The sequence below is a fragment of the Pseudophryne corroboree genome, chromosome 6 (assembly GCF_028390025.1).
Source record: "Pseudophryne corroboree isolate aPseCor3 chromosome 6, aPseCor3.hap2, whole genome shotgun sequence".
In the NCBI taxonomy this organism is placed as follows: domain Eukaryota; kingdom Metazoa; phylum Chordata; class Amphibia; order Anura; family Myobatrachidae; genus Pseudophryne; species Pseudophryne corroboree.
Genome location: NC_086449.1, coordinates 840,959,518 through 840,985,714, shown reverse-complemented (window position 1 = coordinate 840,985,714; position 26,197 = coordinate 840,959,518). Strand labels below are relative to the sequence as shown.

The window sequence follows — 26,197 nt, the reverse complement described above, 5'->3', positions numbered from 1 at the left end:
TTAGCATCTTAAAATTGCGAACGATGTATTCGCAATATTGCGATTACACACCTCGTAGCAGTTTCTGAGTGGCTTCAACCTTACTCGGCATCTGCGATCATTTCACTGCTTGTCGTTCCTGGTTTGACGTCACAAACACACCCAGCGTTCGCCCAGACACTCCCCCGTTTCTCCGGCCACTCCTGCGTTTTTTCCGGAAACGGTAGCGTTTTTTCCCACACGCCCATAAAACGGCCTGTTTCCGCCCAGTAACACCCACTTCCTGTCAATCACATTACGATCGCCAGAACGATGAAAAAGCCGTGAGTAAAATTCCTAAGTGCATAGCAAATTTACTTGGCGCAGTCGCAGTGCGGACATTGCGCATGCGCATTAAGTGGAAAATCGCTGCGATGCGAAGATTTTTACCGAGCGAACAACTCGGAATGACCCCCTATAACTGATGACATCCGTCTCTGATCTGCTCGAGGCCTCTGCTCCTTCACCTATATCCTGATATACTCTGTGCTGCTGGGGACCCTGCTCCTCCCACTATATAACTCTCAGTCTGTGACTTCCTGCTGCTTCCATTCCCCCCCTCACATCATGTCACTGCCCCTGTCACATGCAGCCCTGTCCTCACTGACCCATCACTCCTCTCCTGATATACTCTGTGCGGCTGGGGACCCTGCTGTTACATGCACAACACCCCTGCGTCCACTAGTGACCCTCCACCGTCCTACTATCACCTCCTGCATCCACCAGTGACCCTCCACCGTCCTACTATCACCCCCTGCGTCCACCAGTGACCCTCCACCGTCCTACTATCACCCCCTGCGTCCACCAGTGACCCTCCACCGTCCTACTATCACCCCCTGCGTCAGAAGGGACCCTCCACCATTCTACTATCACCCCCTGCGTCCAGCAGTTACTCTTCACCGTCCTACTATCACCCCATGCGTCAGCAGTGACCCTCCACCGTCCTACTATCACCCCCTGCGTCCAGCAGTGACCCTCCACCATCCTACTATCACCCCCTGTATCCAGCTGTGACCCTTCACCATCCTACTATAACCCCTGTGTCCACCAGTGACCCTCCACCGTCCTACTATCACCCCCTGCGTCCACCAGTGACCCTCCACCGTCCTTCTATCACCCATGCGTCCACCAGTGACCCTCCACCGTCCTACTATCACCCCCTGTGTCCACCAGTGACCCTCCACCGTCCTACTATCACCCCCTGCGTCAGAAGGGACCCTCCACCATTCTACTATCACCCCCTGCGTCCAGCAGTTACTCTTCACCGTCCTACTATCACCCCATGCGTCAGCAGTGACCCTCCACCATCCTACTATCACCCCCTGTATCCAGCTGTGACCTTTCACCATCCTACTATCACCCCGTGTCCAGCAATGACCCTCCACCGTCTTACTATCACCCCGTGTCCAGCAATGACCCTCCACCGTCTTACTATCACCCCCTGCGTCCAGCAGTGACCCTCCACCGTCTTACTATCACCCCCTGCGTCCAGCAGTGACCCTCCACTGTCCTACTATCACCCCCTGCGTCCAGCAGTGACCCTCCACCGTCCTACTATCACCCCCTGTGTCCAGCAGTGACCCTCCACCATCCTACTATCACCCCCTGTATCCAGCTGTGACCTTTCACTATCCTACTATCACCCCGTGTCCAGCAATGACCCTCCACCGTCTTACTATCACCCCCTGCGTCCAGCAGTGACCCTCCACTGTCCTACTATCACCCCCTGCGTCCAGCAGTGACCCTCCACCGTCCTACTAACACCCCCTGTGTCCAGCAGTGACCCTCCACCGTCCTACTATCACCCCCTGTGTCCAGCAATTACCCTCCACCGTCCTACTATCACCCCCTGTGTCCAGCTATGACCCTCCTCCATCCTACTATCACCCCTGTGTCCAGCAGTGACCCTCCACCGTCCTACTATCACCCCGTGTCCAGCAGTGACCCTCCACTGTCCTATCACCCCCTGTGTCCAGCAGTGACCCTCCACCGTCCTACTATCGCCCCCTGTGTCCAGCAGTGACCCTCCACCCTCCTACTATGACCCCCTGTGTCCAGCAGTGACCCTCCACCGTCCTACTATCGCCCCCTGTGTCCAGCAGTGACCCTCCACCGTCCCACTATCACCCCCTGCGTCCACCGGTGACCCTCCACCTTCCTACTTTCACCCCCTGTGTCCACCGGTGACCCTCCACCGTCCTACTATTACCCCCTGCGTCCACCAGTGAGACCCCACCACCGTCCTACTATTACCCCTTGCGTCCACCAGTGAGACCCCACCACCGTCCTACTATCACCCCCTGAATCCAGCAGTGACCCTCCACCGTCCCACTATCACCCCCTGCGTCCACCGGTGACCCTCCACCGTCCTACTATCACCCCCTGTGTCCAGCAGTGACCCTCCACCGTCCTACTATCGCCCCCTGTGTCCAGCAGTGACCCTCCACCGTCCTACTATCGCCCCCTGTGTCCAGCAGTGACCCTCCACCGTCCCACTATCACCCCCTGCGTCCACCGGTGACCCTCCACCGTCCTACTATCACCCCCTGTGTCCAGCAGTGACCCTCCACCGTCCTACTATCGCCCCCTGTATCCAGCTGTGACCCTTCACCATCCTACTATCACCCCGTGTCCAGCAATGACCCTCCACCGTCTTACTATCACCCCCTGCGTCCAGCAGTGACCCTCCACTGTCCTACTATCACCCCCTGCGTCCAGCAGTGACCCTCCACCGTCCTACTATCACCCCCTGTGTCCAGCAGTGACCCTCCACCGTCCTACTATCACCCCCTGTGTCCAGCAATTACCCTCCACCGTCCTACTATCACCCCCTGTGTCCAGCTATGACCCTCCTCCATCCTACTATCACCCCTGTGTCCAGCAGTGACCCTCCACCGTCCTACTATCACCCCGTGTCCAGCAGTGACCCTCCACTGTCCTATCACCCCCTGTGTCCAGCAGTGACCCTCCACCGTCCTACTATCATCCCCTGCATCCACCAGTGACCCTCCATCCTCCTACTATCACCCCCTGCATTCACCAGTGACCCTCCACCGTTCCACTATCACCCCCTGCGTTCACCAGTGACCCTCCACCGTCCTACTATTACCCCTTGCGTCCACCAGTGAGACCCCACCACCGTCCTACTATCACCCCCTGCATCAGCAGTGACCCTCCACCGTCCTACTATCACCCCCTGCATCAGCAGTGACCCTCCACCGTCCTACTATCACCCCCTGTGTCCAGCAGTGATCCTCCACCGTCCTACTATCACCCCCTGCATCCAGCAGTGACCCTTCACCGTCCTACTATCACCCCCTGCGTCCACCAGTGACCCTCCACCGTCCTACTATCACCCCCTGCATTCACCAGTGAGACCCCACCACCGTCCTACTATCACCCCCTGCGTCCAGCAGTGACCCTCCACCGTCCCACTATCACCCCCTGCGTCCACCAGTGATCCTCCACCGTCCTACTATCACCCCCTGCATCCAGCAGTGACCCTCCACCGTCCCACTATCACCCCCTGCGTCCACCGGTGACCCTCCACCGTCCTACTATCACCCCCTGTGTCCAGCAGTGACCCTCCACCGTCCTACTATCGCCCCCTGTGTCCAGCAGTGACCCTCCACCCTCCTACTATCACCCCCTGTGTCCAGCAGTGACCCTTCACCGTCCTACTATCACCCCCTGCGTCCAGCTGTGACCCTTCACCTTCCTACTATTACCCCCTGCGTCCACCAGTGAGACCCCACCACCGTCCTACTATCACCCCCTGCGTCAGCAGTGACCCTCCACCGTCCTACTATCACCCCCTGCATCCAGCAGTGACCCTCCACCGTCCTACTATCACCCCCTGTATCCAGCAGTGACCCTCCACCGTCCTACTATCACCCCCTGCATCCAGCAGTGAGCCTCCACCGTCCCACTATCACCCCCTGCGTCCACCGGTGAGACCCCGCCACCGTCCCATTATCACCCCCTGCGTCCACCGGTGAGACACCGTCACCCTTCTACAGTATCTGCCCCTACACTCAGTTGCTCTCAAATCATTGTGTAATACCTTCTTCTCAACTCACTTCTATGCTTCATATATCTCTGGATATTGCAGCCTGTCTTCCTGATGACATGTTACATTCTATATGGTATATACAGGAGATTACGCATATAATAATATCAGTACAGCTTGTATAATTCCATGTGTCTCGTGTCAGCATGCAGGAGTCGGCAATGTGCTGGAATCTGTCAAAGAAATCTGCTATCTTCTTCGGTCAGTGGAAACAAAAGAAATCACCAATGCCGTCCAAAAGCTGTCTGCTGCAATGTACCTGCCGGCTCAGGTGTGTGCTCTCTACCATTACCTATTACTGTGATGTCACCAGCCGGCTCAGGTGTGTGCTCTCTACCATTACCTATTACTGTGATGTCACCAGCCGGCTCAGGTGTGTTCTCTACCATTACCTGTTACTGTGATGTCACCAGCCGGCTCAGGTGTGTGCTCTCTACCATTACCTGTTACTGTGATGTCACCAGCCGGCTCAGGTGTGTGCTCTCTACCATTACCTGTTACTGTGATGTCACCAGCCGGCTCAGGTGTGTTCTCTACCATTACCTGTTACTGTGATGTCACCAGCCGGCTCAGGTGTGTGCTCTCTACCATTACCTATTACTGTGATGTCACCAGCCGGCTCAGGTGTGTTCTCTACCATTACCTGTTACTGTGATGTCACCAGCCGGCTCAGGTGTGTGCTCTCTACCATTACCTGTTACTGTGATGTCACCAGCCGGCTCAGGTGTGTGCTCTCTACCATTACCTATTACTGTGATGTCACCAGCCGGCTCAGGTGTGTTCTCTACCATTACCTGTTACTGTGATGTCACCAGCCGGCTCAGATGTGTGCTCTGTACCATTACCTGTTACTGTGATGTCACCAGCCGGCTCAGGTGTGTGCTCTCTACCATTACCTGTTACTGTGATGTCACCAGCCGGCTCAGGTGTTTGCTCTGTACCATTACCTGTTACTGTGATGTCACCAGCCGGCTCAGGTGTGTGCTCTGTACCATTACCTGTTACTGTGATGTCACCAGCCGGCTCAGGTGTGTGCTCTCTACCATTACCTGTTACTGTGATGTCACCAGCCGGCTCAGGTGTGTGTTCTCTACCATTACCTGTTACTGTGATGTCACCAGCCGGCTCAGGTGTGTGCTCTGTAGCATTACCTATTACTGTGATGTCACCAGCCGGCTCAGGTGTGTGCTCTCTACCATTACCTGTTACTGTGATGTCACCAGCCGGCTCAGGTGTGTGCTCTCTACCATTACCTGTTACTGTGATGTCACCAGCCGGCTCAGGTGTGTGCTCTCTGCCATTACCTATTACTGTGATGTCACCAGCCGGCTCAGGTGTGTGCTCTCTACCATTACCTGTTACTGTGATGTCACCAGCCGGCTCAGGTGTGTGCTCTGTACCGTTACTATTAGTGTGATGTCACCAGCCGGCTCAGGTGTGTTCTCTGTACTGTTACTATTAGTGTGATGTCACCAGCCGGCTCAGGTGTGTGCTCTGTACCGTTACTATTAGTGTGATGTCACCAGCCGGCTCAGGTGTGTGCTCTGTACCGTTACTATTAGTGTGATGTCACCAGCCGGCTCAGGTTTGTGCTCTGTACCGTTACTATTAGTGTGATGTCACCAGCCGGCTCAGGTGTGTGCTCTGTACCGTAACTATTAGTGTGATGTCACCAGCCGGCTCAGGTTTGTGCTTTGTACCGTTACTGTTAGTGTGATGTCACCAGCCGGCTCAGGTGTGTGCTCTGTACCGTTACTAGTAGTGTGATGTCACCAGTCGGCTCAGCTGTGTGCTCTGTACCGTTACTATTAGTGTAATGTCACCAGCCGGCTCAGCTGTGTGCTCTGTACCGTTACTATTAGTGTGATGTCACCAGCCGGCTCAGCTGTGTGCTCTGTACCGTTACTATTAGTGTGATGTCACCAGCCGGCTCAGCTGTGTGCTCTGTACCGTTACTATTAGTGTGATGTCACCAGCCGGCTCAGCTGTGTGCTCTGTACCGTTACTATTAGTGTGATGTCACCAGCCGGCTCAGGTGTGTGCTCTGTTCCATTACCTATTACTGTGATGTCACCAGCCGGCTCAGGTGTGTGCTCTGTACCATTACTATTAGTTGTGATGTCACCAGCCGGCTCAGGTGTGTGCTCTGTACCGTTACTATTAGTGTGATGTCACCAGCCGGCTCAGGTGTGTGCTCTGTACCGTTACTATTAGTGTGATGTCACCAGCCGGCTCAGGTTTGTGCTCTGTACCGTTACTATTAGTGTGATGTCACCAGCCGGCTCAGGTGTGTGCTCTGTACCGTTACTATTAGTGTGATGTCACCAGCCGGCTCAGGTTTGAGCTTTGTACCGTTACGGTTAGTGTGATGTCACCAGCCGGCTCAGGTGTGTGCTCTGTACCATTACCTATTACTGTGATGTCACCAGCCGGCTCAGGTGTGTGCTCTGTACCATTACCTATTACTGTGATGTCACTAGCCGGCTCAGGTGTGTGCTCTGTACCGTTACTATTAGTGTGATGTCACCAGCCGGCTCAGGTGTGTGCTCTGTACCATTACTATTAGTGTGATGTCACCAGCCGGCTCAGCTGTGTGCTCTGTACCGTTACTATTAGTTGTGATGTCACCAGCCGGCTCAGGTGTGTGCTCTGTACCGTTACTATTAGTGTGATGTCACCAGCCGGCTCAGGTGTGTGCTCTGTACCATTACTATTAGTGTGATGTCACCAGCCGGCTCAGCTGTGTGCTCTGTACCGTTACTATTAGTTGTGATGTCACCAGCCGGCTCAGGTGTGTGCTCTGTACCGTTACTATTAGTGTGATGTCACCAGCCGGCTCAGGTGTGTTCTCTGTACTGTTACTATTAGTGTGATGTCACCAGCCGGCTAAGGTGTGTGCTCTGTACCGTTACTATTAGTGTGATGTCACCAGCCGGCTCAGGTGTGTGCTCTGTACCGTTACTATTAGTGTGATGTCACCAGCCGGCTCAGGTTTGTGCTCTGTACCGTTACTATTAGTGTGATGTCACCAGCCGGCTCAGGTTTGTGCTCTGTACCGTTACTATTAGTGTGATGTCACCAGCCGGCTCAGGTGTGTGCTCTGTACCGTTACTATTAGTGTAATAGTGTGCCAGCATCCTGACAAGGTGCACAACACTGGCGCTGGAATCCCGACCGCCCCTTTTCCGAATGATCATCTGCTTGACCACCGGATAGGTAAGCCGTGGGGGAGGGTTAGGGTTAGGCTGCGGGGAGATTAGGTTTAGGCTGCTGGGGAGGGATGGTTATGTTCAGTCGCCACCACAGAGGGTTAGGGTTAGGCTGCAGGGGAGGGAGGGTTAGGTTTAGCCTGCGGGAAGGGGGGGTTAGGTTTAGGCACCCCCACAGATGGTTAGGGTTAGGCTGCGTGGAGGAGGGGTGGGTTTGGGTATAGGCTGCGGGAAGGGAACGGGGGGTTAGGTTCAGGTGCCACCACAGAGGGTTAGGGTTAGGCTGCGGGGGCGGGAGGGTTAAGTTTAGCCTGCGGGAAGGGGGGATTAGGTTCAGGCGCCACCACAGAGGGTTAGGGTTAGGCTGCGGGGGGCGGGAGGGTTAGGTTTAGCCTGCGGGAAGGGGGGGATTTATGTTCAGGCGCCACCACAGAGGGTTAAGGTTAGGCTGCGGGAAGGCGGGGTTAGGTTAAGGCGCCACCACAGAGGGTTAGGCTGTGGGGGGGAATGGTTGGGTATAGGCTGCATGAAGGGGGGGTTAGGTTCAGGCGCCACCACAGAGGGTTAGGGTTAGGCTGCGGGGGAGGTAGGGTTAAGTTTAGCCTGCGGGAAGGGGGGGTTAGGTTCAGGCGCCACCACTTAGGGTTAGGCTGCAGGGGGCGGGAGGGTTAGGTTTAGCCTGCGGGAAGGGGGGGATTTATGTTCAGGCGCCACCACAGAGGGTTAAGGTTAGGCTGTGGGAAGGGGGGGTTAGGTTTAGCCTGCGGGAAGGGCGGGGTAGGTTAAGGCGCCACCACAGAGAGTTAGGCTGTGGGGGGGAATGGTTGGGTATAGGCTGCATGAAGGGGGGGTTAGGTTCAGGCGCCACCACAGAGGGTTAGGCTGCGGGGGAGGGAGGGTTAGGTTCAGTCGCCACCACAGAGGGTTAGGGAGCCATGGGAGGAAGGTAAGTATGTTTACCTTCCCCCATCGGTATTCTCACTGTCTGGATGCAGCGGTCGGTATTCTGACTGCCGGCGTCCTGACCGACGTCCTTTTCAAACCCAGCCCCTCCATAGCTTCTGACCCATGACTGTCACCGTCACGCTCGGCGTAAGCTGGGGTTCTGACAACCGAGTTTTGGCTGAAGGGACGGCTGCCAGTGAGGTGAATAAACGAGGTGGCTGAATGTAATTCCTCCACATGGGGTGAAGGACCAATTATGTGGTAGCGTTGGCAGGAGGGTGTAAGGAACTAGGAGGACTCCGTAAGAAGATAACTGTAGTTTTAATGAATCACAGGTTATACATAAATACTTAAGGAACTGAAAGAAACTGAATTGAAGAACTAGAGTCTATGGTTATACAACTTGAAGAATGAAGCTGAAACACTCCGGTAATGAAGAAGAACTAAAGGACTGTGGTTTACGATAGAAAGACAAGGCTGAAGAACTTTGACTTTGAAGAAGTGGATGTTGTAGCTGGTGATTGAAAGACGAGGCTGAAGAACTGACTTTGAAGAAGTGGATACTGTGGCTGGTAATAGAAAGACGAGGCTGAAGAGCTTTGACATTGAAGAAGTGGATACTGTGGCTTGAGGTGGAGAGACGTCTGCGGGAACCACCGTTAGTACCTGAAGCACCTCTACGACCTGGGGACCCGTGAGTGCTTCCACGAGTAGCGACGGGCTTAGACAACAGGACTGCAGCAGTGGTAGGGTACCGATGGATGAGAGCAACCAAGACCAGGACACCAGAAGCAACCTGGGAGCACAGAGCTGGAGAACCTTTCACAGGAAAGTAACTTGAAGCACTGGCACTCTCCCCCTGGGCCAGCCCCCTTTTGTAAGGGGAAATCACACAGGATTGGCTGGACACAGAGTTGGAACTTCATTGGCAATTCTCTGGTCTCCAACATGGCTGCCCCCAGCACAGGAGACATACTCAGCTGTAGTACACAGCTTTAGCCCAGCTCCGGCCTCTGACACACTGAGGCTGTGTCACACTAGAGGACCCTGCTGCAGCGACTCCCGCTGCAGCGCTCGGCTCTCCGGACCCTGGAAGCCACACCTCCGTCCAGGAGGACCTGCTGCCAGCAGTTCTCTGTCGTCACAGCCGCGCCAATCTCTGGCACGGCAACCCCCGGGAGCCCCCGCTGGAGGTAAGGCTCCGGATACTGACAATGTTTTTTGGACGACTACCCTCTCTGGCTCTGAACCGCCAGCTATTATCTGTATGTTATTTCTTGAGTCAACAGAATCCCCTCTAAACGTATGGTACACCTTTTATTTACCTTCCACTGTAATTCACCAATCAGTGCAGTATCTGCCATAATTCCAGACTCCGCATCTTGGATACGTCACAGATTAGCAGTGCTCTGCGCAATGGACATAAATTGCAGTGACCAAATCTGTCACTGAGGGAAACTCTAATAAACTGATAAAGTTGTGTGAAGGTGGCGGAGATGTGTGACGCGGTATAGCCGCTCACTAACAAGTTATTATTGCCCCTTCATCTGTAGCCGAGTCTTCATACATTTTTCAGACAGTGAGCATGTTATTATATGCAGAATGTGCTGAGGTATCGCCCTGAGGGCGTCTGTCACCACACCCAGCAATACCAGCAGGTCACTGTAAGTTCAGCGCGCTACCCGCTCAGAGACTTTTGCTTATTTAAAGCTTCTCTGGGATTGTGAGAGATCAGACTTAGTTTATTTTGGCAGCTGAAATGCTGATGGCTAATTATCTGTGATTTCCGGATGGGTATTCTCACTGAAACAAAGCGAACAGAGAGCGTGTTATATGGCGGTGACAGCGCCGCCGCGTACCCTGGGAGCTGACACTCTGGTGCAGAGAGATGTCCAGCCTGGCCGCCTGCAACGGGAGCTATAGCAAACCTTCTATGGAGGACAGGTGGAGACGTTACCCATAGCAACCAGTGACAGTCTGCTGCAGAGAGATGTCCAGCCTGGCCGCCTGCAACGGGAGATATAGCAATCCTTCTATGGAGGACAGGTGGAGACGTTACCCATAGCAACCAGTGACAGTCTGCTGCAGAGAGATGTCCAGCCTGGCCGCCTGCAACGGGAGATATAGCAATCCTTCTATGGAGGACAGGTGGAGACGTTACCCATAGCAACCAGTGACAGTCTGCTGCAGAGAGATGTCCAGCCTGGCCGCCTGCAACGGGAGATATAGCAATCCTTCTATGGAGGACAGGTGGAGACGTTACCCATAGCAACCAGTGACAGTCTGCTGCAGAGAGATGTCCAGCCTGGCCGCCTGCAATGGGAGATATAGCAAACCTTCTATAGAGAACAGGGGGAGACGTTACCCATAGCAACCAGTGACAGTCTGCTGCAGAGAGATGTCCAGCCTGGCCGCCTGCAATGGAAGATATAGCAAACCTTCTATAGAGAACAGGGGGAGACGTCACCTATAGCAACCTTCTATGGAGGACAGGTGGAGACGTCGCCTACAGCAACCAGTCAGTCTAATAGGTAAAAGCTTACTGGTTGCTATGGGCGACTTCTCCACTTGTCTTTTTGGAAGGTTTGACACCTCTCCCCTTCAATGTCATTGTGTGGGAGGTCAGGAGAGACCCCACACGGTGATGGTTGGCTGAGTACTTTCTGGTGTCCGGTTACCGACATTTATCCTTTTATCACATGATTATTATAATGTGTAACATCGGCAGCTGTAATCTCTCTGCAGGACGCGGCGCTGATCTAGCCAATAACGCAGGAGATTTCCCGTTACTGTATACACTGGAGGCGTGCCACACGGCCGACCGGACGATATCGCATGTGGTGCTGCGCAAGGTAATGAAGGATGGAACACGTGATCTTTCACTACATCATTGTGATGTGTACACGTATATAATATGCCGGCCGCCATATTGTCCGGGTACACAGCGTTCCAGAGTTTACCGCCATAACAATCGGAGCACACCACAGTCCCCGTACAATGGGCGTGCTATTTATCAAGCTTTGAAAACAAAAAGATTTCAGAGCTTCTCTCTGGAGGCATCAGCTCTCTTTGTCCGTGACCATCCCTCCACCTCCATCAGCGCCCCGTTCAGCAGGTAGATTATGCAGCATCGAGCAAAGCGTTACCGAAGAAGATAATGCAATCCCGTCTCGCACAACATCGCTGCAATATTCAGTTTCCAGGTACATGTTAAAAAATGCATAAAAACTTTACATATATAACGCCATCTCAGAATGGCGTAGTATGAAGGAAAATCTTTATATCCGCCGAAAGCTGCATCGACAGAGGCATCTTGTCCAATCAGTTCTGAATATCGGGAACACAGTGGAGAAAAAATATATTGTGCCCATGTCCCAAAATATTTGGGGCCACATGGACATAGTTGTTGAATAGAGTCCTCAGTGCGGAGACAGAACCCAGCAGTGTTACTATTAGCGGTAAGCATCAGGGCAGCTGCTTATTCAGAGAAACCATCTGAGAAATTGCCCCAAAACCAGATGTGAAGAGCACCACCTGCACAGAAGCTAGGGGACCTAACGCTATGGAGAACATAATACAGACCATAATACAGACCGTAACAACCTGGTAACATCATCTATTTCCTGACAAGCCCGGATCCGAAAATGAGGTAAAATGTCATCCTCTCAGCGTCGTATGTCGCGTGTTTTGGATTCTTTAAAGTCCCTCCATCGTGGTTTGGCCGCCATTTCACACAGAACGTCAGAAAGAGAGAGGGGGAGTGGGGCGGGCTGCAGTGTGGTGAGAGCTACTGTGACCGTGAGTAAGGGCAGTGGGATATTACTGTGTCGCCCTCAGACTCGGTGTCGTCAGTGAAGGGCTCTGGGCTGCAGCGCTGTAACTATGTCAGTGTTGGGAAAATCATCATTATGAAAAAACCACAAAAAGCAACAAAAAAAAATGTGTTGTAGTTCCGGCACTGTACTTAAAAAAAGAAATAACGTCCCGTGACTGCAGTGAACACGCGTGTTCAGGACAGGTTCAGGCACTGTTCATAAATAACATCCTGTAGGTGCCACTGTTACTTACTACAGGTTGAGTGTCCCATATCCAAATATTCTGAAATACGGAATATTCCGAAATACAGGCTTTTTTGAGTGAGAGTGAGATAGTGAAACCTTTGTTTTTTGATGACTCAATGTACACAAACTTTGTTTAATACACCAAGTTATTAAAAATATTGTATTAAATGACCTTCAGGCTTTGTGTATAAGGTGTATATGAAACCTAAATGAATTGTGTGAATGTAGACACACTTTGTTTAATGCACAAAGTTATAAAAAAATATTGTCTAAAACGACCTTCAGGCTGTGTGTATAAGGTGTATATAAAACATAGATGTATTCTGTGCTTAGATTTAGGTCCCATCACCATGATATCTCATTATGGTATGCAATTATTCCAAAATACGGAAAAATCCAATATCCAAAATACCTCTGGTCCCAAGCATTTTGGATAAGGGATACTCAACCTGTAATAGCACTGTGAGACAATATGGATCAGTCAATAGAAGAGCAGGAGCAGCAAGCCAGTACTAGTGCTGTGCCTGCTGCCAGTCATAATAGTACTACAACATCTGCTAAAGGTGGTTCAGGGGGCAGAAATTTTAATAAAGGGCACCTGAAATCTAAATATTTCACAATGTTAAAGAAAACATCACCTCTAAAGGGAACGTTTACTGGCGAGATACATAACATTACCAACAAGCCATACAGCACACACAGTGGCAAAGAAATGCTCAGGCCACAGTCTTTATTTGTGAGTGGTGGTCCTGCTAGTGCTACTGCTGTTTAATGCTCTAGAACAGTGATCTCCAACCCGTAGCTCGCGAGCTGCCGGTAGCTCGCCGTAGTATTTTGGGCAGTCACTTGCACTCCTCCTCCCTTCATTTTTAATATGGTGCCAGCCATCAGCCAATCAGGGCTCGTGGACTGGCAGTGGCGGCACCTGATTGGCTGCCAGACCGCGAGTTTTGATTAGCTCACTTACAAGCACCATATTTTAAATACCAGCCGCCGCCGGAGACTCTGTCACTCTCGCCGCAGCCGCTCTCTGGACTTCACAGGAGAGGTGCACGCTGCGCTCTCCTCCCCTTCCGTCCCTCATACAGGAGGAGCAGCACCGGCGGCAGTAGAAGAAGCCAGCAAGGGTTAGCACTGTGTGGGGCACTGTATCGGACACTGCGGGGTGGGGGTGGGGGGGGGCATTTTATCTGGCGCTGCGGGGGGGCATTTTAAATGGCACTGCGGGGGGGGCATTTTAAATGGCACTGCGGGGAGAATTGTATCTGGCACTGTTGGGGGCATTGTATTTGGCACTGCCGTGGGGCATTATTTGTGTATCTGGCACTGCTGGGAGGCATTATTTGAATATCTGGCACTGCTGAGGGGCATTATTTGTGTATTTAGCACTGCTGAGGAGCATTATTTGTGTATCTGGCACTAGGCGGGGGGGGGGGGGGCATTACTTGTAGTTGTGAGGCCACACCCATTTTTGTGAGACCACACCCACTTTCGCAGGAATGCATACGCGTTGGGGGGAAGGGGTAGCTCCTTCGGAGGTTTTATTTTCCGAAAGTAGCTCACACCCCAATTAAGGTTGGATACCACTGCTCTAGAATGAATGCCTATTGTGGAAGCCAGGGCCAAACACATTCAGGCATCTTCTTCTGTTGCCTCATATGAAGATGCAGCACCTATTCGCTCTAGTAGAGGTATCACCTTTAAAACAGACAAATCAGGTCTCCCAGAAAAGAAGTACAATAAGGCTGAAGAACAAACTGTGTTCACAAATCCCTGAGTCTAGGTGTGTCCACATTAGCTATGTGTGAGTCTTAAATTTCTGACACTACTCCTAGAGAAGCCTACTTCCACCATTTGCAAATATGGGGCTGAGCAGTACAAGTAAAGATGGTGACATAGGAATTGAGGATGCTACTGTGGAAGTGCAACAGGATGCATGGGCTATTTGTGCATCTGACACTGATGAGGATGTTGTTTGTTTAAGTCGGGCACCAGTGACAGCAGCTCTTGCCCATGTTTAAAAGAAGGCCATTGTCATGCCTGGACATAAAACCCAAAAATTCTCATCTGAAATTATTTTTATCCAAAATCCTGACAACAATTGTTAAGCCATCTGTACAACTTGTGAAGCCACAGTAAGTAAAGGTAGGGGCAATAACCATCTAGGAACCTCCTCCCTGTTACGTCGTTTGCAGTGAGCTCATACAAAGTATTTGGGAAAATCTGAAAATCCATGAAAATAATACCAAGCTTTCCAGCATCAGCTTCTGTAGCTCCCAGCTCTCCGCTAATTCCCAGCACATGCAATCTCCACCGCTAAATCCCAGCACATGCAATCTCCACCGCTAACTCCCAGCACATGCAATCTCCACCGCTAAATCCCAGCACATGCAATCTCCACCGCTAACTCCCAGCACATGCAATCTCCACCGCTAAATCCCAGCACATGCAATCTCCACCGCTAACTCCCAGCACATGCAATCTCCACCGCTAAATCCCAGCACATGCAATCTCCACCGCTAACTCCCGGCACATGCAATCTCCACCGCTAAATCCCAGCACATGCAATCTCCACCGCTAAGACATGCAATCTCCACCGCTAACTCCCAGCACATGCAATCTCCACCGCTAAATCCCAGCACATGCTAACTCCCAGCACATGCAATCTCCACCGCTAAATCCCAGCACATGCAATCTCCACCGCTAAATCCCAGCAGATGCAATCTCCACCGCTAATTCCCAGCACATGCAATCTCCACCGCTAATTCCCAGCACATGCAATCTCCACCGCTAAATCCCAGCACATGCAATCTCCACCGTTAACTCCCAGCACATGCAATCTCCACCGTTAAATCCCAGCACATGCAATCTCCACCGCTAAATCCCAGCACATGCAATCTCCACCGCTAAGACATGCAATCTCCACCGCTAACTCCCAGCACATGCAATCTCCACCGCTAATTCCCAGCACATGCAATCTCCACCGCTAAAGCCCCATACACACCAGGCGATATTTTGAACAATATCGCTCAGAAAGGGCTTTCTGTGTACACTCATTATCGTTAACGATGCAGGCTCCCGCGCGTGGTTAATGACCCCCTCCCTTGTCTGAACATGTACAGATGAGGGAGGTCCTCCTCAGAGGTTAAAGTGAGCAGTAACGGGGCGGAACTGCGTTCCGTCAGTTCCAATTGGAGATGGAACACAGTTCCGCCTCCTCCGGCTCACCTAACCAAGAATGTGAGCCTGGAGCCGCATGGGGATGCCGGGCGCCCGCTGTGGTTGTGTTACCAGCGGGCGCTGTCTCCTTCCCTCCAACAGCAGCTGGAGCTCACTCCTGAACTCCTGCTTCCGGCTGTGTGCGGCGCTGTGGGAGAGATGTCATCTGTACTGGGGGCATCTCTACTAGGGGGCATCTGTACTGGGGGCATCTCTACTAGGGGGCATCTGTACTGGGGGCATCTCTACTAGGGGGCATCTGTACTGGGGGTAGCACTACTAGGGGGCATCTGTACTGGGGGCATCTCTACTAGGGGGCATCTGTACTGGGGGCATCTCTACTAGGGGGCATCTGTACTGGGGGCATCTGTACTGGGGGTAGCACTACTAGGGGGCATCTCTACAGGGGGCATCTATACTGGAGTCATAACTACAGGGGGCATTTGTACTGGGGGCAGCTCTACAGGGGGCATCTCTACTAGGGGGCATCTGTACTGGGGGCAGCTCTACTTGGGGCCATCTGTACTGGGGGCATCTCTACTAGGGGGAATCTGTACTGGGGGTACTAGGGGGCATCTCTACAGGGGGCATCTCTACTGGAGTCCTAACTACAGGGGGCAGCTCTACAGGGGGTATCTGTACTGGGGGCATCTCTACAGGGAGCAGTTCTACTGGGGGCATCTCTACAGGGGGCATCACTATAGGGGGCATCTCTACAGGGGGCATAACTACAGGTGGCATAATTACTGAGGGCAATACTGCACGGGGCATTACCACTGGGGGCCATATGTACTATGGGCTCTACAAAAGGGGCACTACAACTGTGGGCACTACCACTACAGTGGGCATTGCATACGGTGTCGGACTGGGGCATGTAGGGCCCACCGGGGGAATGCAGTGGTAGGGGCCCATGTTTAGGGGTGTGGCCAGTCTCTAGATGCCTAACCATTTTGCAAGTGTTGGTCCCCTAGATAAATATATACAGTAAATACTGTAGTGCAGCAAGATAATGTACTAGATCAGTAACGGCACAGTCTGAAACCTGATCCCTAGAGGAGGGGGTGGATCCCAGGCAGTAGGGCCCACCGGTGGTTTCCCCTGTATCCATGTGGGCCAGTCCAATCCTGATTGCATATGGGGCACTACTACTGAGGGCATTATGTGTATAAGGGTTGCTACTGCTGGGGGCATTATGTGTATAAGGGTTGCTACTGCTGGGGGCATTATGTGTATAAGGGTTGCTACTGCTGTGGGCATTATGTGTATAAGGGTTGCTACTGCTGTGGGCATTATGTGTATAAGGGGTGTTACTACTGTGGGCTTTGTGTATAAGGGGCACTAATGTGTGTCATAACATAAGATTGTGCTACTGTGCGCCGTAATTTGAATTGGGGATACTATTGGGTGACCATGCCCCTTTCTTGTTTGAGACCACGCCCCTTTTTTGTGCCGCGTGCGCAATACCTTTACAGCTGGAGAGCTGGGTTGGGGGTGGTGAGTTCCACCACCTCTCCAGGACCACTTTAAGCACTGGTCCTCATTAACAACAGCCATGCTGCAGATGCAGAACGCCGTCGTTCCCCCCCCCCCCCCCCCCGCTGTCTCTCCCCGCTGGCATCGGCAAGTGTGTATCATCTATCTCCTCATTGATGATCGGAGCTAGTCCTGCGTCCAGTGTGATAAGGATAACGGTCTCCTCCCCTGTCCAGGATTCCTCAGAAGAATCCTTGAGCACTAGTTCTGCTGCTGCTGGGGGTGGATCTTCATCCCAGAAGGGGACCAAGTAGATTACTAGTAGTTATAAACAACAATTGACTGTGAAACAGAGGAAGCAAGTGTGAAATCTGCCATTAAGTTGTACAGCGGATCACTGAAGTCATCGCGCATATGCTGCTGTTAGATCTGTGGCCAGTATCCGCCATTAATGCATCTGGTTTTTAGACCGTTAGCCGAGGTCTGCCACATTCCATCTCTGTTCCATCTACCAGAGAAGCAATTCTTTTCCTGTTCCGGGAGGTTAAAAAAAAAACATCAAATTCTTGGCCTAGAAATGCGGTTGTACCCATTGTCCGCTGATCTACAGATGTGCGAGATTACATGACTGTGACTGGGTGGGTGTATCGACTTCCGCAGTATAAGACACCAGCTCATCGACAGGCAGACTCCTCTGTGTCAGCGGCCTCACTAATAGGCACACAGCCGTCCACCTGAGAAAGTCAGGGCTGACACAGCAAGATGGCTGACCCCGCTAAGACTCTCCTGAGGAGATGTCATCTCCGATGTACATGTAACATTGTGAGAGCATTACAGCTGGTGAATGTGAACACGTCCCATCGTTTGCAGACACCATACACTTGGTGGTACAGAGGCCCTCATTCCGAGTTGATCGGTCGCAAGGCGAATTTAGCAGAGTTACACACGCTTAGTCTACGCCTACTGGGAGTGTATCTTAGCATCTTAAAAGTGCGAACGAAGTTTACGCAATATTGCGAACAAAAAAAACTTAGCAGTTTTAGAGTAGCTCCAGACTTACTCTGCCTGTGCGATCAGTTCAGTGCTTGTCGTTCCTGGTTTGACGTCACAAACACTCCCAGCGTTCGCCCAGACACTCCCCCGTTTCTCCGGCCACTCCTGCGTTTTTTCCGGAAACGGTAGCGTTTTCAGCCACACGCCCATAAAACGCCGTGTTTCTGCCCAGTAACACCCATTTCCTGTCAATCACACTACGTTCGCCGGTGCGAACAAAAAGCCGTGAGTAAAAATCCTTTCTTCATAGCAGAATTACTTAGCGCAGTCGCAGTGCGAACATTGCGCATGCGCTCTAAGCTGATTTTCACTGCGATGCGAAAAAAAAGAACGAGCGAACGACTCGGAATGAGGGCCAGAGTTTCTTATTTTGTATATGACAGGGGTGTGCAGGAGATGCTGTCTGTGGCCCAAAAAGTTGCTGGATATTTCTCTTACGTCCTAGAGGATGCTGGGGTCCACATTAGTACCGTGGAGTATAGACGGGTCCACTAGGAGCAATGGGCACTTTAAGAAATCAGTAGTGTGGGCTGGCTCCTCCCTCTATGCCCCTCCTACCAGACTCAGTTTAGAAAATGTGCCCGGAGGAGCCGGTCACAGCTAGGAGAGCTCCTAAAGAGTTTTCTACATTTATTTTTCTATTTCTTATTTTCAGTCAGGGCTGTTTGGGCACCAGCCTGTCTGCTTCGTGGGACTTAGGGGGGAGAACGGCCCAACTTCCTAAAGAGTTAATGGTCCTGTTTCTCTGCTGACAGGACACTGAGCTCCTGAGGGAGCCATTCGCAAGCCACACCAGCGTACCCTCCTGCAGCACATCGCTACCCCCTAACAGAGCCAGAAGCGCGGTGAGTACAGCGCCGGCGTCCTGGTTAGCGGGGCACCAGCGGGAATGGCAGCACTGGGGTAGGAGCGCAGCTCTCAGCAAGCTGCGCTCCGGGGGTGATTCAGATGGACACATGCTGCGGCGCGGTCCCGCTGTGAGGAGCGTCCTGAATCTCCTATGTTACCCACACTGGCTCATACACAGCGCTAACAGTGTCCAGGCATCTAGTCAGCGCTGTAAAACGATTCCTCAGAGCCAGTATAATCTCTGAAGTGCGGGAAGCAGTGCGCCTCCAGCGGCTCTCCGGCGCCATTTCCTCTACAGCTCTGGGTGACACAGCACTGCTGAAGGCGCGCAGCACCTCTGACAAGAGCCTACGCTCCACTGTAGTACCAGGGGGTCTTAGTGAGGGGGGGAGCAGTTTGGGTGTTTTTACACAACACTATATAATATATATATATCGCACCCCAGCTTAGTTTTTACTACTGCTGATAGGGACGCTATGTGGCTGGCTGCACGCTCTGTGTCTCTGTGAGACTGGGCCTACGTATACTGTGTTCCCCATTGTGGTGTGTGTGTGTTTGTGTGTCCCTTACCATGTCCAGGGACTCTGTTTCTTGCACAGCTGAATGTCTCTCATCTCCTGGGGACTCACTACCCTGTACTCAGGATAGTGTGCACTCCCAGTCTAGTGGGGCTGAACCCCCGTGGTTAGCTTCCATTAAGGGGATGATTTCAAATATTTCCACAAAGCTGTCAAATAATGAAAAGGGAACACAATTCTTGAGGCAGTCTATGGATGACCTGATGCATAGAGATTCAGCTCCCATACCTGCACCCCAAACACCTGCCATTTGGCCACTAAAACGTACCCTTGCCCAAATCATGCAGGGTAACACTGATCCTGATACGTCAGATCATGAGGAGGGTGAGATAGATGCGAGTGGGGGTGATACCGTCCTGTCACAGGGAATTCAGGCCCTCATTGAGGCTGTCAGAACCGTGTTACACATCCCTGACAAGTCTGAGGAGGATAAGGAGGAATCTTACTTTAATACAAAGAAAAAATCCTCTGCTACTTTCCCTGCTTCAAAGGAATTAAATGTCCTCTTTGAAGAAACATGGGTAAATCCTGATAAGAAGTTTCAAATCCCTAAGAGATTGATTTCTTCCTTTCCTTTTCCTGCACAGGATAGGAAGAAGTGGGAAAACCCGCCGATAGTGGATGCGTCTGTATCCGGTTCCTGGGGCGACGTCTTTGAAAGACACTGCTGACCGCAACATTGAGACCACTCTCAAATCTTTGTACACTTCGGCTGGGGTGGCTCAGAGACCCACTATTGCTTGTACATGGTTCACTAAGGCTATTACCAAATGGTCAGCTATTCTAATTGATGATTTAGATTCCTTACCAAGGGATGATGATGATTTACTACTACAGCATATCCAAGATTCTGCTAACTTTATGTTGAAGCCATTAAGGAAATTGGTCTACTCAATGCAAGCACCACTGCCATGGCAGTATCTGCACGCAGGGGCTTGTGGCTGCGCCAGTGGACGGCGGATGCGGATTCCAGACGGAGTGTGGAAGGCCTGCCGTTCACGGGTGAGGCTCTGTTTGGTGATGAACTGGATACGTGGATATCCAAAGCTACGGCGGGTAAGTCTACGTTCCTTCCTTCCGCAGAAACACAAGCTAGAAAAACCTACTCGGCCCCAACTCTGCAGTCCTTTCGTACAGCGAAGTTTAAAGGCAAATCCAAGGGTTCTGCTACCACCTTCAAAGGGAATAGAGGTAGATCCAGAAAACCCCACAGCTGCAGGTTCTCAGGATCAGGCCTCCAGGTCTGCTTCCTCCAAACCCTCAGCATGACGGTGGCGCACACTGCCTGGAAGACAGGCAGGTGGGAGCCCGGTTGATTTATTTCAGTAACATATGGGCAGCTTCATGCCAGGATCCCTGGGTAAAAGATCTTATAGCCCAGGGATACCGACTGGAATTTCAGGAACTCCCACCTCCCAGATTCTTCAAATCAGGCTTGGAAGCTTCTCCAGAAGCAAGTTTGACCTTACAGGCAGCGATTCAAAAACTGGTACAGACTCAAGTCATTGTTCCAGTTCCTCTTCACCTACACAACAAGAGTTATTATTTCAACCTATTTGTTGTACCGAAACCAGACGGTTCGGTAAGGCCCATTTTAAATCTCAAGTCACTGAACCCGTACTTACGGGTGTTCAAATTCAAGATGGAGTCTCTGAGAGCGGTGATCTCAGGTCTGGAGGAAGGGGAGTTCCTGGTGTCTCTGGACGTCAAGGATGCGTACCTTCATGTTCCAATTTGGCCGCCTCACAATGCTTATCTAAGGTTTGCGTTACAGGACTGTCACTACCAGTTCCAGGCCCTGCCATTTGGCCTCTCCACGGCACCGAGGGTGTTCACCAAGGTAATGGCAGAAATTATGTTTCTCCTCCGCATGCAGGGAGTGAACATAATACCATACCTGGACGACCTGCTGATCAAGGCGCCATCCAGAGAGAAGCTGTTGCACAGCATTGCCCTGTCGACTCGTTTACTCCAGGATCACGGGTGGATTCTGAACCTGCTGAAATCTCACCTGGAACCAACTCGGAGGCTCCCTTTTTGGGGATAATTCTGGATACAGAGGCACAGAAGGTGTTCCTTCCAATGGAAAAGGCATTGGTGATCCAGTCCATGGTGCGGGACGTCCTAAAACCATCCTGGATATTGGTACATCTTTGCATTCGCCTCCTAGGAAAGATGGTGGCCTCTTACGAGGCACTGCAGTACAGAAGGTTTCACGCAAGGCCCTTCCAGCTGGATCTATTGGACAAGTGGTCCGGATTGCATCTTCAAATGCACCAGAGGATACGTCTGTCGCCAAAAGCCAGAATCTCCCTTCTGTGGTGGCTTCAGTCAGCTCACCTGACCGAAGGCCAGAGGTTCGGTATTCAAAATTGGATTCTGCTAACTACCGACACAAGCCTCAGAGGTTGGGGAGCAGTCACCCAGGGGGAACAGTTCCAAGGAAAATGGTCAAGTCAGGAGGCCATTCTTCCGATCAACATTCTGGAACTAAGGGCCATATACAACGCCCTTCTTCAGGCATCACATCTTCTTCAAGATCTAGCCATTCAGGTTCAGTCGGATAATGTGACGGCTGTAACGTACATAAACCGACAGGGAGGAACGAAGAGCAGAGCTGCGATGTCAGAGGTAACAAAAATTCTCCTCTGGGCAGAAAGACACGCGGTGGCGTTGTTGGCAATCTTCATTCCAGAAGTAGACAACTGGGAAGCGGACTTCCTCAGCAGGCACGACCTCCACCAAGGAGAGTGGGTCCTTCACCCACAGGTATTCGAGTCCTTAACACGTCGGTGGAGAATTCCGCAGATAGACCTGATGGCCTCTCATCTCAACAAGAAGCTAAATCGCTATTGTTCCAGGTTGAGGGACCCATAAGCTGTTGCGGTGGACGCTCTGGTGACTCCATGGCTTTTCCAGATGGTTTACGTGTTCCCACCTCTGCTACTGATCCCAAGAATTCTCAAAAGAATAAAAAGGGAAAAGGTTCATGCAATTCTCATTGCTCCAGATTGGCCAAGAAGGACCTGGTACGCGGATCTACTGGGGTTGCTCCTGGAGGACCCGTGGCCTCTACCTCTGTGAGAGGAGCTTCTGCAGCAGGGGCCGTTCGTCTATCAAGACTTACTGCGGCTACGTTTGACGGCATGGAAGTTGAGCGTCAGATTTTAGCCCGGAAGGGCATTCCGAACACGGTTATTCCGACCCAGAGCCAAGCTAGGAAAGGGGTAACGTCTAAACATTACCACCGTATTTAGAAAAAAAATGTCTCGTGGTGTGAAAACAGGAAATTTCCTGTAGTGGAATTTCAACTGGGACGTTTTCTCCTTTTTCTACAGTCAGGTGTGGATGTGGGCCTACGTTTGGGCTCCTTGAAAGTCCAGATTTCGGCCTTGTCCATTTTCTTCCCAAAAAAATTGGCTTCCCTTCCTGAGGTTCAGAAGTTCTTCCTACACCAATTAAGGGCATGGAGACGCTGGAATACGAGGAAAGGCTTGCAAAGCTAGGCATGTTTACATTGGAAAAGAGGAGACTAAGAGGGGACATGATCAACATCTACAAATATATAAGGGGACAATACACAGATCTTGCGCAAGACCTGTTTTTGGTTGGATCAACACAGATAACTCGTGGACACTCGCTCAGGTTAGAGGAGAGGAGATTCCGCACAATACGGCGTAAAGGCTTTTTCACGGTTAGGATGATACGTGTTTGGAATTCCCTGCCTGAGGGAGTTGTAATGGTGGACTCAGTCAACACCTTTAAGAATGGATTAGATAAATTCATAATGGATAAGGATATCCAGGGTTATGGTTCATAGTCACGCACTATAGTTACTATAAAAAAGAGGGATAAAACGTAACAGTAGACATCAGCATCAGTCAAAATTTTATACCAAATAATCGTGCATAGGAGACCACAAATAGGTTGAACTCGATGGACAAATTGTCTTTTTTCAACCTTAGATACTGTTACTATGTTACATCAAACCGCCCTTTGTGCCTCCCACGGCACCTTGGGACCTTTAACGTGGTATTGCGTTTTCTGCAATCGGACTGGTTTGAACCTTTGCAGGAGGTTGACATTAAGTTTTTACGTGGAAGACTGTTACACTGTTGGCCTTGGCTTCCGCAAGACGTGTTTCCGAACTAGGGGCATTGTCTCACAAAAGCTCCTATTTGATTTTTCATGAAGATAGAGCTGAACTCAGAACTCGTCAGCAATTTCTTCCTAAGGTGGTGTCTGCATTTCATATCAACCAACCTATTGTGGTTCCAGTGGTTACTGACACCTCTGCTACCTCTAAATCCCTGGATGTGGTAAGGGCTTTGAGGATCTACGTGATGAGGACGGCTCGTCACAGAAAATCTGACTTGCTGTTTGTTCTCTATGATCCCAAGAAAATTGGGTGTCCTGCTTCAAAGCAATCTACTGCTTGCTGGATCAGGCTTACTATCCAGCAGGCTTATTCATTGGCAGGATTGTCGGTTCCGAAAGTTCAGGTCCACTCTACTAGGTCGGTGGATTCTTCCTGGGTGGCTGCCCGGGGTGTCTCGGCTTTACAGCTCTGCCGAGCAGCTACTTGGTCAGGTTCGAACACGTTTGCTAAGTTCTACAAGTTCGATAATTTGGCCTCTGAGGACCTTCAGTTTGGTCAATCAGTTCTGCAGGAACCTCAGCACTGTCCCACCCGGTTTGGGAGCTTTGGTTCATCCCCATGGTACTAATGTGGACCCCAGTATCCTCTAGGACGTAAGAGAAAATAGGATTTTAATTGCCTACTGGTAAATCCTTTTCTCGTAGTCCGTAGAGGATACTGGGCGCCCGCCCGGTGCTTCGTTTCTGCACTGTTACTTGGTTAAGCATTGTTATTGGTTCAGCCATCGCTGTTTCTAATCAAGTTGGGTTAACTTGGCTTTCCTCTTGTATGTGTGAGCTGGTTCGAATATCACCACAGTTCAGTTTAATCCTTCTCTCGAAGTCTGTCTGTCTCCTCAGACACAGTTTCTAGACTGAGTTTGGTAGGAGGGGCATAGAGGGAGGAGCCAGCTCACACTGTTGATTTCTTAAAGTGCCAGTGGCTCCCAAAGGACCCGTCTGTACCCCATGGTACTAATATGGACCCCAGCATCCTCTACGGACTGTGAGAAAAGGATTTACCGGTAGGTATATAAAATCCTATTTTTTGCAATTCAGCAGCAGCATGCTGGAGATTACAGCAGCTGCAAAGGGATGTAAACGCTCAACAGCCCGCCAGTCAGCATGCAGACCAATAGGTACTACTCCCAGTCGTGGGTGTCCACGACACCCATAGAGTATGAATAGAATCTGTGGTGAGCGCAGCAAGTCCGCAAGAGGCTTCATTGTGCTAGCCACCCCGCCGCCCAACTACAGTAAAAGCCGGCGTCATGACCGCCAGTCACACAAACCCAACACGCTGCAAATACAGTTCCATTTACCCCGCCACCACCTGAAGCAAGAGGCGGAATTCCACCCGTTGTATGCTCCAGCGGATGGAGGAACAGCAGCAAGACAGCGTAGTGTACACAACAAGCCGTGACATAGGGCGAGGAGGGGGACTGTGCCCAACAAACCTATTTCCTCCCCTCTACTACAACCAGATTGCCATCCCATGTGTATATATGCCGGGAGGTCCAGTAACCTTCAGTCTTGATTCAAGTGACTGCAGGATTTTATTTCGGCAGCGCCTAAGCAAATAAGGAGAGAGTATTGACTGCATAGGAGAGGAAAGAGTTAAACATCTGGGGAGGGGTGGACCTAGCTGTGAGGAAAGTACAGCCTTCTTTAGGGGGAGGGTTTGCTATATATAGGGAAGGAGAGGCCATCTTAAGTCTCTTGGTGATTTGCTTTGGGGTGAGTGCTGCTTTGCAGAATCCCCCCATTTTCTTTTTCGGATTTATACATTTCAGTGTTTGTCAGCTCCCTGCATTTAGGTCACACATCAGTGCTCTGGCTGCCACTCGCCCACGACGGTCCGCCGGGACCCCAGCCCGTTACCGCTCATCGGGCGGTGGGGGCTGGTTCCGGGGGCGAGCTGGCTGGCCCTGGGGACGGCGTCCCGTCTCCTAGGGCCTCCTCGAGGGATCTGGCGGAAGCCGGGCCGGATGTGACTGGCGGGAGCGGCCGACGAGGAGGATCAGAGAGGGAGTCAGGCCGCCCGGAGGTGGGCGGGCAGCAGCCCTTGCCTCCGGGCATGGCCGGGGAAGCCCCAGTGCCGGGTGCCCGCGGGAGCGCGCCGCGCCAGGCGCTCATCCAGGGACCGGAGACTGAGTTCGATGCCCAGCTCTTCCCCCTTGCCGGGGCCGGCTAGTGGTTCCAGGCGGGGGGAGGGCACTGGGCGGGGGACGGTGGCCAGCCGAGCGAGGCCTGTCGCAGGGCCTCGCACGGCGTCATCCCCAAACGCTTCGGCTGAGAGAGCACGGACCGGAAGCGGTGGGACGCGCGCGCGCCCACGCGCGGCGCCGCTCGCGCACGTGTGCGCGCAGCGGCGCCGCTTTCCTCCTTGTCTCCTCAGCCCTCTCCCCCGCAGCCGGAACACGGTGTGGAGGGGGAGAGGCAGTGATCAACCAGGTTAAGCTAATGGAGCTCTTAATGCAGGAGCCCAGACAAGAGGCCTTGTGGTGACAGAGAGCAGTGGGGCGCGCGCCCGAGGTGCGCGCATGCCCACGCTCGCCTCTGGCGCCGCTAGCCGCGCACGTGTGT

At 52.0% G+C, this 26,197-nt stretch overlaps 1 protein-coding gene across 1 annotated transcript in view; it reads left to right on the top strand.

The window, feature by feature from the left end:
- The window catches only part of PIK3C2G (phosphatidylinositol-4-phosphate 3-kinase catalytic subunit type 2 gamma), a 326,465-nt gene that overhangs the window by 80,219 nt on the left and 220,049 nt on the right, over nt 1-26,197 (top strand). Inside the window, exon 9 of the mRNA XM_063930092.1 lies at nt 4,233-4,358. Within this exon, the coding sequence (XP_063786162.1) occupies nt 4,233-4,358 (126 nt within the window). The remainder of the gene's footprint in view (nt 1-4,232; nt 4,359-26,197) is intronic.